The sequence below is a fragment of the Lontra canadensis genome, unplaced genomic scaffold (genome assembly GCF_010015895.1).
Source record: "Lontra canadensis isolate GAN:19392208 unplaced genomic scaffold, GSC_riverotter_1.0 scaffold85, whole genome shotgun sequence".
NCBI lineage: Eukaryota > Metazoa > Chordata > Mammalia > Carnivora > Mustelidae > Lontra > Lontra canadensis.
The window spans coordinates 4469078-4480502 of NW_022631079.1; the positions used below are offsets into that span (position 1 = coordinate 4469078).

Below are 11425 nucleotides of genomic sequence, written 5' to 3' on the forward strand. Positions count from 1 at the left end.
TCAGAGCCAAGCACAGCTAGATGGGAGTTCAGTTGGTCAGAGTCCACAAGCCAGGGCACCCAGTAATGACCCTACATCTGGCCAGTGTTGCTGGGAGGCAAGGAATTACATGTTGGCCCACCCAGGGCTCTGGGAAGTCTGTTGGAACACAGTATTTACTCAGAGAAACGGTTCCTTCTGGAACTGCGTAGAAAAGAACAGAAAATCCAGAAATAATCAGAATCCTGAAACAATCAAAGGAGATTACAAGTCAATGGCCTTTCTGTCCAAAGATCTAATTCACAAGCCAGACTGTGAATTTTCAGTTATGACCTAAAAAGCTCAAGGGGCAAACCGTCTTTGGGGCGTCTTTGCAAGGTGAAGTTCAAACTGCCTGAAGATGATTACTCATGTTCCAGAACACCATTTCACTCATTAGGCCACCAGATACCTACCATAGATCCTATCAGACTTCGTATGTATCATATCTGCATGTATGCATGTATGCATGTATGTATGTATATCCACAATATGATATGAATAACCCACTGTAGATGCTTTGACAATTTCTTTATGAACAATGCATTTCCCAGTTAGGCAAGAAGTCTGCCTTGTTGTAATCACTGTTCTATTTTAGGCAAGACAGTATGCATTTCCTTGTTTTACTTAACTAAAATAAAAATCTAATTATCATGGGATCAACTTGCTCAATACTTGTTACATAAGGTCGCATCCTCTAGTACAAAGAACACTGTCTCTGGGGTTAGACTGGCTGCGCTACTATTCTTTGCCTTAAAGCCAACATCTTTCTCTCTCACCCAGTAAAACGAGGGTGTTCATTTAGCACACAGGCTCCAGAACCCAAGGATTCTACCTTGGAATCCACAAGGAGGTATGTTAAAAATGCAAACTCTCTGAACCCTTGGCTCACACGGGGTCTTGCGATCCCTCTAGTGCCCCTAACATCCCATGACTTTCTGGAATAAGGCTGAGCACATGAAAAGAGAACCACTTCCCTATTAAGGATGAATTTCCAAATTTCAATTCCCTTTTGGAGTCAGTGCAGAGCAGGGGTAATTCAACACTTGACAGACGTTGGCGTAACCCCAAGAAGCACACACACAGCTTCCACGGGCCGCTAAGAGCTTTCTGAAGAGGCGTTCCAAGCTGACCAGTTGGTAGGGGTCTGACCAGACAGGCAAATGATTGTCTAAATCAGCGTGTCCTTTACCAGATCCGTACATGCTCTACACACGTAGGGAATACATGTGTGTGCACAGGGTTCGGTGCCATTTCGCTCGAGAGACGGTGCTTGCTTTCATGCCATTAAGAACCCCGATTCTGAACTCTCTCAGTCAGCCTCGCCAGGCAGAGGGCACGGTGCTGCCAACTGTGCTGAAGGACACGTGGAAGACTAAGACAGAGGAAGGACAGAAGTGAGACCCTCCCAAGGCAGAAGAAGGAAAGCACGTCCAGACCGGTGTTAGTGAGGGTTCAGAGTTCAGAGGAACAAAGTCTCCTTCCCGTTCAAGCAATCCAAGAGAGCCGCCAGTTAGGCTGGGCCTGGCGGGAGGGAAAGAATGGTTTTTACGAAGGTGGTGGGCAGGGTGAGCAGCATCCGAGAGGCAGCTGTGGCCCGCTGACGTCCAGGCAGCTCTGCAGAGCGGGAACGCCTCGCTCGGATTTCCGAGTACCCAAGACTCGCTCTTTGAGACTCACTCCTACAGCAGACACGACTTCGGGTACTCATAGCTGGGCTGACGTGCCAGCTAAAAGCCAGACAGCCCATCAGTGGTGAAGGCTCCTTCGCTAACGAGTCCACCTGGCTGGCCACCGACAGGCCTGAGGTCTCCTCCCCCATGAGCAGACACAGACACTGCAGACATAGCTGTCATCGCCAAGGCGCGGGAGCTCAAAGGTCTCTGCCCATCCCCACGGGAGCCTCAGGGTTCTGTGGTGCGAACGGTCCAGACAACGGAGAGACAGAAGGTTCAGGAAAGGAAGGTCACTTCGTGTGTGAGGGCCCTGAGGATGGCTGAGTGGTCCTACCCTATAACAACCTCTGGGCTCGAAGAAGCTTCGTCCTGCAAAACTACAGAAGACGGACGAGACTGGGGGCAGGAGGAGGAACCACGTGGCCAAACCCTGGGACCATAAAGGCCAATGGTGATCTCTAAGTGAGGTACTCAGTAGGATCCGAGGACCAGGGCGATGGCCTCGAAGACACTACCCCACGGCTTTAACTCAGGTCGCACCGCATCGCCAGAGAGCACAGAAATGGAGAAAACTACTGAAAAGGGGTAAGAGGGATGGCTTCACTGTCTCCCCAGTAAATGAGGAAATGGTTCAACCCCGCAATGCCCTGTAACCAGCAGAGATGCAGGGCATTATATGTGGGTGTAGCAAAAGCATTAGTGTCTTAAAGGACAAACAATTTTTGTGTTGAAATTCTTCCTTTTTCTGATACACGGCAAGCCTCCAAAACGAAAGCGGCTGAAGCCTCCTCTCTGGGGTCGTGAGTTGACTCTGGGCATCGGGTGAAATGGTCACGAGCGCGTAAGCCGGGCGTTGGCCCTGCCGAGTGCGCGTGCGCAGAGAGGCGCTGGAGCCGCGTGACACATGACCCGGCGGCCGAGAGAGGACCTGACATCTGCTCGAGGCCCCGAGGCGAGACCGATTCTGCAGTGTCCAGGACAGGATCACTGGGAGGACTACGGTGTTCTTAGGAAAGGAGAAAGTCAGGGGAGGAGCATGAACGAGAGGATGAGTTCCACGTTGGGTGTCTTGGGAATTCTTTTTGTCTGTTCGGCTTCCGTGAGCCAAAGTAACAGCACTGACAAGGAGACCTCCGCAGGGCACAGGGAGCAGGTGGGGACCTCTCGTTGCCACCAGAGTCAGAGAGCTTTCTGCCTGTGCTCCTTATTCTGGAGACCAAGGGTATCCCCCACCCTGCAGCGTGCACGCCTGCCAATGACAACGACAGAGAAGGCACTAGAAACCATAGAACCAGAGGGACCAAGACTAAAAGGGACCTTGGGGATCATCCCAGCCAAACAGCCTTTCTACAGGTGAAGATCCCAAGACACACAGAGGCGAAATCACGCGCGCGTCCCTAGCCGTGGAGGCAGATCTCACGTTGAGCCCTCTTGGTTCCCTCCTGCCACCGGAAGCACGTCCAGACTCGTGCTCCCTTCCCCCACCTTGGGGAGCGCAGTGCTTCCCCTGCAGGAGTACAGACGTTTGTCCCCACGTACGTTTGGCAGGCGGCATCCTCTGCTCTAACCGTTGGGGGAGAGAAGCCTGGGGACTGGGGTGGGGGTGGTGTTCTCTAAGCAGGTTTTTACCAAACTTTTTTTTTTTTTTTTTAAAGATTTTATGTGTTTATTTGACAGAGAGAGACACAGCGAGAGAGGGAACACAAGCAGGGCTTCTTTTAACAGTGACTCATGTTACTAATTCTATGAGCCAACGAACCACTTTTAAGAGAAATGACATCTGTACATATTCTTCTATATATGGAACCTGAAATCAAAGAGTTTACTAAAAAAAAAAAAAAGGGAAGATCAGATGTTCACACTGGAATAAAGTATACATTTTGTGTGTTTGAGTAGGAAAAAAAGAAGCCCTCACTACAGCTCACTACTCATTTTTTTTTTAATTTATTTATTTGACAGAGAGAGATCACAAGCAGGCAGAGAGGCAGGCAGAGAGAGAGGCAGAGAGAGAGGAGGAAGCAGGCTCCCTGCTGAGCAGAGAGCCCGATGCGGGGCTCGATCCCAGGACTCCGAGATCATGACCTGAGCCGAAGGCAGCAGCTTAACCCACTGAGCCACCCAGGCGCCCCTCACTACTCATTTTTACAACACTCAAGAAGGAGCTTAATAACATATGTGTAAACCATAAACATCTCAAGAATGAGGAAGGAAATTTCAAGAAGAGCACTGCTATCTCAGCTACTTCAGCATTATGAAATGCCTTCTTATAGTCAGAATTTATGGGAGAAAAAATAGACAAAGCAGATTATATTAAGAAAAAAAAAGAATAGGGGCCCCTGGGTGGCTCAGTGGGTTAAGCATCTGCCTTCAGGTCAGGTCATGATCTCAGGTTCCTGGGATCACTTCCCGTGTCCGACTCTCTGCTCAGCAGGGAGCCTGCTTCTCCCTCTCTCTCTGCCTGCCTCTCTGTCTACTTGTGATCTCTGTCTGTCAAATAAATAAATAAATAAATAAATCTTAAAAAAAAAAAAGAAAGAAAGAAGAAAAAGAATAATGCTACAAAGCTCATGTTAACATAGTCTTTTAGTTTGCTTTGAATAATAATTAGAGAAGAAATTGAGGCAAAAAGGCCCTTCCGCTCACATAAAATGTTAGTTGAAGAACAGCTCGTCATCAAATTTCCTTCATCTCCATCTCAGTTTTCCAAGGAAAAGCTCCAGAAAGAGCAAATGGTAAAGAATAAGGTAAGTCTGGAGAGATGATTGAATGGGGATGAGATCCTTATTCGGACATATGTTTAAAAATTTCAAGTAGTCTGTCTAGAAATTCATTAATCTGAACTGGAAACTGCAGTTTTGCTATGGAAAGATAAAGGCATATCTCCAAAGCTTTACGCGCTTTCGTATATTGCTAGCGAGGCAAGAGCAACTACTAGAGCAAGACCGCATGGAAAGCAATTTACCAATATCTATCAAAATCACAAATGTATACAACATCCTCTGGCTCAAAAATTCCATTTCTAGGAGTGGATCTTATAAACAAACTTGTACCTATACAAGGTAATTTTCAGCAGCAAGATCTGTCTTCTACCAGAAGACTATAAACAGCCCAAATGCCCATCCCTAGGATCTCTGTTAAATAAGTCACAGTACAACTGTGCGACAGAACACCCGTGTCTGCAGAACTGAATGGTGAAGTCTTCTATGTACTGTATGGAAAGATCTCCAAAATTTTAAGTAAAAAATTCAATGAACAAAAGAATATGCATTATACTCCAGCTTTTGCATTAAAACAGAAGCAGGGGAAAATAATCTCTATGTTTGTATTTGTTTCTAAAGAAATTTTTTTAGAGCTAAGAAATTCAAGAGATTTTGGAAGGATGCACACAGACCCGGGAAGGTGAACAGCGAGACGGGAGGGAAGGATTTCGCTGTACGGCTTTTTATTTCCTTTAAAGTTTTGAGCCATGTGAATACCTTGCCTATTCAATCAATTAATTTTCAACCACCAAAAGCTATCTCCTTAATGCTCAAAACATTTCAGGAATAAGATGCTTCCTTACAACAAAGAAAGCAGAGATTTCAAATAAAACTGACCTTTGAATCCTTAAGCAAAATCTGAAATAAGATGACTAGTCCTTGGTTCTTTCTAAGAAGTATTTTTACAGGCCTTGCGTACGTGTGACACTTTTAGTACTTTGGGCCTAAAACATAACCCCATTTCAATGCTTCCGGGTTAAATCTCAAACCTGGTCACAGACATGAAAACCAGCCAAATTCCAGCCACGCCGGTACTTCTCCGAGTGTGCCTGCCTCGCCACGGAAACACCCATACCTTTGGCAGAATTGTTCTTCCTCCCGTGAGGGATACGGTGAAGGCAAAGAATATATCCGTCTTCTGTCTCGATGAAGTGCTCCTCACTAGGGAAACCCCAGTGAACGATAATTTCACTCTATGGAGAGAAAGAATATTGGAAAATCTCTGGACAGAATGGGACAAGTTCTTCCCACATTAGCAGGCAAAGGAGAAGACAAGATGTCCGCAGACATTCTCCAGGCTTTAAGAAAAGTTGTTACTGAAATTTTAGTGTGCTCCGTCAAGCAGCACGTTCCATCCAAGAATAAATCCCCCACCTCTTTCATCCATCTGTCCCACTGACAGGCGTGTGTTTCGACATCTGAGCATGGTTCGACACCAAATGTGTCTGATTTCACCACTGCTTTGGGCCTCTCTGTTTCCATCCTGGCTTCACAAATAAACACACTTCTTTCTTTCTTTCTTTTCTAAATATGCCAGCTAATATCACGATCTACCACTATCTTCATTTTAAGAGGTCCTGTCCTGGGAAACAGAGCGCAGCACTAATCCGTTTTCATCAATGAACTAATAAGCGAATGCTAACGGAGGACACTATACAATGCACAATGGCAAGGGAGAGCTGAAGAACAAGAAGACATGAGAAACAGGAAAGTATGATCAAAATCACTTCTCCAGTCCAAGGAGCTCGGTGGGATATGGAGAATTCAATTATCTAGATTTAATGTGAGTGCTCACTATCTTCTCTAGCCCAAGTATTTGAAAGAATTTAATTGTATCATCTTATAGTAAAAAAAAAACAAAACTTGAAAGGAGGGGGAGGAATAAAAGAAAAAAATTGGGGATGAGAAGTAAACCTTGACCTTAAGACCCTGATTATATTCTCTTGACTCACTATGGATTTATCTGCCTCTAAGAGGGCCTTGATTTCAGTGGGGTCACTGCCATCATCTGCTTCAAAGTAACTATTTTGGGGGCATCTGGGTGCTCAGTCAGTTAAGCGTCCAACTCTTGATTTCAGCTCAGGTCATGACCTCAGGGTGGGGAGATCGAGGCCAGAATCCAGCTCCTCACAGAGCATGGAATCTGCTTAAGATTCTTTCTCTCCCTCTCCCTGTGCTCCTCCCCACCATGCTCACTCTCTCACTCTCTCTCTAAAAGAAGTAATAATTTTAAAAAATAGTTACTTTCTTTAGTCATTTGCATTTTCCCAATATTTTATGCCTAAATGAGGTATTTCCTGGTTTTATTGTTTACCTATGATTAGTAACTTTGAAATGTGTCAATTACTCAACAAATTATATTGCTTATTGGTTCCAACAAAAATTTTTTTCGGATTATTTTGGTTTTTGTATCGAACCATGCTCCCTGGACATTGCTTTCACACTCCTTGTTCAAAGTATTTCCTTGTTCAAAGTATTATAAAAGCAGCAGTTGGTAGTAACACTCTTGGCAAGTCTTGCGACATTTTTATCGTTCTTTCAACAAATTCAGTTAACTTAAAAATGAAATGAACTTACAAAATTTTCTTTTCCTGCATTAAGAAATATGTAGTTTTAACAGTTAAGTGCAGTTCATAAAGTACACATTACCTGGGGGAAAGTCAGCAAACTGAATCTAAGATTCAGAAAACGTGAAAAGTGCAATACTATATAAAGAGATTAGTTTGTGGCTTCATGTAGCCCATGTAAGAGAATTGCAAAAAATCCCCGACATCTGTCACAGAAGCATTTTAAAGATTTTATTTATTTATCTGACAGAGACAGAGAGATCACAAGTAGGCAGAGAGGCAGGCAGAGAGAAAGGACAGGAAGCAGGCTCCCCACTGAGCAGAGAGCCCGCGGGGCTCGATCCCAGGACCCTGAGATCACGACCTGAGCCGAAGGCAGAGGCCTTAACCCACTGAGCCACCCAGGCGCCCCATCACAGAAGCATTTTAAAAGCATCCTTGAGACTCTGAGAAACTTACCACATTCATATTTGTCTCCGGATCCAGATCTGCCAGACTGTCTCCGGACACCTCAGAACGCAGGGTCCCAAGGACCAAACAGGCCGCCAATCCCAGGAGCTGCATTTTCCTTCTGTAGAAAATAGCCTCGTGTTATTTGTCTGAATTTCACTACACAGATGATGTTGGTAGATGAACGCTCCCATAAAAAGTTCTGAACCAGGTTTAGGGCAAGTAAACCTCAGGTCAAGGGCAAATAGGAAACACAGGACTCCAGCCACATCAGAAACAAACAAAACAAAACAAAAAAAGTTATTTTTTTTACTAGGAAACGCCCCCACTTGCCACCACCAGTTATCATGTGACGTCTGGAGCCCAGCATACCCACTCACCCTCTCACCATGAGGTTCACCAAACTGTTTTGGAGAAAAAATGGAGAAGAGGATTTAGAAGACAATAGCCTGAGAAAAAGAGGAAGATCCACAAAATTCCAGATCCTGTGAGCCTCCCACCTTTTCCCCTCTTACTGCGATTTAAACATTTTTAAGTTCTCATTTTTAAGCTGAGTATTAGTTCTTGCCTCCCACTGTCTATTTCTGTTCTTGTCCAGAATTACACATCAGGATTCATATTTGTCACTTAAATATTAGACTAAGTGAAGTAAGCCAGACTGAGAAGACAAATGCCATATGATTCCATATGTATGTGCGATCTAAAAAATGAATAAACAGGGGCGCCTGGGTGGCTCAGTGGGTTAAGCCTCTGCCTTCTGCTCAGGTCATGATCTCAGGGTCTGGGATCAAGCCCTGCATCGGGCTCTCTGCTCAGCAGGGATCCTGCTTTCCCTTCTCTCTCTGCCTGCCTCTCTGCCTACTTGTGATCTCTCTCTCTCTCTCTCTGTCAAATAAATAAATAAAATATTTTTTAATAAAAAATAATAAAAAATTAAAAATGAATAAGCAAACAAAAAGCAGAAACAAACCCATAAATACAGACAACTGATGGCTGCCAGAGGGAAGCGGGTAGGGGAAAGGGCAAAATGGGTGAAGGGGAGTGGGAGGTACTGGCTTCCAGTTATGGAATGAGTAAGTCACAGGGATGAAAGGCACAGCATAGGGAATAGAGTCAATGGTGTTGGAACAGAAGGTAGCTACACTTGTGGGGAACACAAGATAATATACAAAGACATTGAACCACTATGTTGCACACTTGAAACTAACATAACATGTGTCAACTGTACTTCAGTTAAAAAAGAGTAATAATAAATTTTTTAAAATAAATAAAACAAATAAAATAAATATGTCATCCAAGGAAAAGAGTGAAATGAAAGACAGCCTGAAAGAGAAACAAGATAGAAGACCACCCATTTCCCCTTCTGAGACCCACCAACCACCAACAAAGATATCTAGTTTCCACCAGTGATGTGCAAAATCACAGCACAGCACAGACCTTGGGGCTGAATGTTAAAGGCAAAGCAAAGTGAGTCTCCCAAGGAATCTGGATGTTAGCGGTAAGACTGGAGCTACAGCGCAGGCATTCTGCATTCTTAAAAAATATAATCACTTAAAAAAAGATGCATGCATGTATACCCATACAAAGACTTGTATAAAAATGTTTATAACAGATTTGTGTGTAATAAACAAAAACTGGAAAAACCTTAATACCCCAAATGGATAAATGGATAGAGATATATAGATAGATAGATATAAATATATACATATATATTTATATCTATATATATATCTATCTATCTATCTATATATCTCAGCAATAAAAAGGAATGAACACAAAATAACATGGATGAATATTAAAATAATTACAGTGAATGAAAGCCAGACCCCCCCAAAAAAGAATAAAACATATGATTCCATTTATATAATACTCTGGAAAATGCAACCTAATCTCTATGGACGGAAAGCAGATCTCAGGCTGCCTAAGAAAAAGGGCAAGAGGAAAGGATTACAAGGGGGTATGCACAAAGAATCTTTTGAGAGTGATGGGCAGGTTCACTATATTGAAAGTATCGATGGTTTTGTGGGAGTATACAGACGTCAAAATTTATACAAGTGTTCATTTAAAATAAGTCTTGTTCTTGTATGTCAATACAATAGGGCTGCTTTTCAGACTTGTGCCTAATTGAGTATTCCACAAATCTTAAGAGATAGGTTCTCAGGAGATTACCATAGTGAATTCTGCCAGTGCAAGTCCTTTGCGCTTCTCCAAAGCCATGAGGAACCCTGAACATGTAGGCAGAAAGGAATGTAACCTTGACCTGCACTGTCAAATCGAGCTCCCCGGGCCTTTACTCACAAGCTTTTATCTCTCCCTGGTGGTTGGGGAGGGCTGTATACTCCCAGGCTGCCTTTTATCATAATTCAACCTCCCCAGAGTCCTTTTTTTACTAGGAAACAGGGAGTGGATTGAAAAGGGAAAAAGAAAGGTGGTGCCCACAATTTAAAACAAAGAATCTTCTGGCAGCAGATACTTTCCACTGGGTACCGATCCCACAGAACCTGGACCAGCTGTCTGCAGAGAAGTTCCAAGATAATAGTAGCAGAAGATCCTTACCCGCATAGGTCATCCTGTTCATGTTTCCTTCCAACCAACTAGTCAAGTGATTCTCGGAAGGATGATGACTGAGAAGTATACACAGAGAAAAAGCCCCGTTCTGGGCCGGAGTCTGTGTTTTTCTGGGCTCTCTTAGCCACTTCTAGCTCAGTTCTCCCTACAGTGTAACAGTGCAAGAAAGTGCTGCGTCGGCCCTCCTTTCGCCCCAGCCCGAGGACAGGGCGGGAGTCTGACTCAACTTTGCATCCTTAGGATCTCTAGAGGGGCCCTGCACCTAGGAGATGCACCGGACAGATTTTGAAAAATGACACAGGGGTCAGTCAAAAAGTTGGGTGGTTGAAGAAAAGCAAAGCCTCAAAGCAGCCTCCCATTTTGGTTCCTAGTAATGAGTGTCGACACAACCAACAATAATTTCGGCTCCCATTAAACTCTCCTACGCTCCAGACACCCCGGCAGTGCTTCCGACCTATGTTAACTCCTGCGGCATACCGGTGCAATACCGTTAAAGCCTGGTTCCGCGAAGCTGAGCTTCACCCAGGTAGAGCACGGGAAGCAAAGGGCCAACTGGTAAGGGAGAGCTTAACCAGGGGAAGAAGGTGGCTGGGAATCAGGAATCCCGGGGGTCACCGCGATCCGAGGGCTCTGGACGGCTTCGCGGATCTGCGACCGCTCCCGTCCAGGAAATCAGAGGGCTCCCACGGAAGGAAGGGCAACTTCGGGGAGCCCCGCGAAACCTGGACCACGCGGCCCGCAGGAGAGGCGCCCGCAGGTGCTCCAGGCGGGTTCGGTCAGGAGCCAAGCGCAGGGGGTCCCGCCTGGCCGAAGAAGCTCGGGCGTGGGGGGTTGGGGGGGGCCGCGGAGGCCCGAGCTGCTGCACCCGCACCCAGCGGCGCAGCCCGGCGACACTCACCCGCACCAGTCCTCCCGGGCCACTGTGCAGAGCCGCAGTGCCCGCTACTTGAGCTGGACACCTGAAGGGGCGGGGACCGTCGGACGCGGAGGCAGGTGCCCCTCCCGGCTCAGGCTGCGCGCGCCGCCAGTCGGCACTGAGGGGCCGCCGGGAAGTGTCGCCGAGACCCCGCCCTACCCAGCGCCGCCAAGGAGCATGCGCCGTGGGCGGTCCCCATTGGGGCAGAGGCTCCTCTCCCCGCAGACCTGATCCCCAGGGGCAACTGCTCTCGGTTGCTGAGGCTTTTTCCCGCATGATCCGCACCCTCTGCACCTGGCATAGAGCTCTGGGCTCTGTAAGTGAAAAGAAATTGTGTGTTCCGTATAAAGCGCTTAGCGTTGTGCGTGATGCAGAGCGATCTTGATATACATTTTATTTTTATTTCTAAAATGCCCAGTATTAAGAGACTAGGGGTATAGCAGCCAACCAATGTCCCTGTTCTCCTGCTTA

General features: G+C 45.8%; 1 protein-coding gene across 2 annotated transcripts in view; it reads right to left on the bottom strand.

Annotated features, from left to right (window-relative positions):
- The window catches only part of LIPA (lipase A, lysosomal acid type), a 36424-nt gene extending 25358 nt beyond the window's left edge, over window positions 1-11066 (bottom strand). Inside the window, exons 1-3 of one of the 2 annotated variants that reach the window (XM_032883061.1) lie at window positions 10937-11066; window positions 7480-7591; window positions 5529-5646 (exon numbers count right to left, since the gene is read on the bottom strand). In XM_032883061.1, the coding sequence (XP_032738952.1) occupies window positions 5529-5646; window positions 7480-7584 (223 nt within the window). In that variant the 5' untranslated portion in view covers window positions 7585-7591; window positions 10937-11066. Of the gene's footprint in view, window positions 1-5528; window positions 5647-7479; window positions 7592-7850; window positions 7877-10936 lie in introns of those variants that run through there. The other variant, XM_032883060.1, reaches the window with a different exon arrangement.
- Between the last annotated feature and the right edge of the window lie 359 nt (window positions 11067-11425).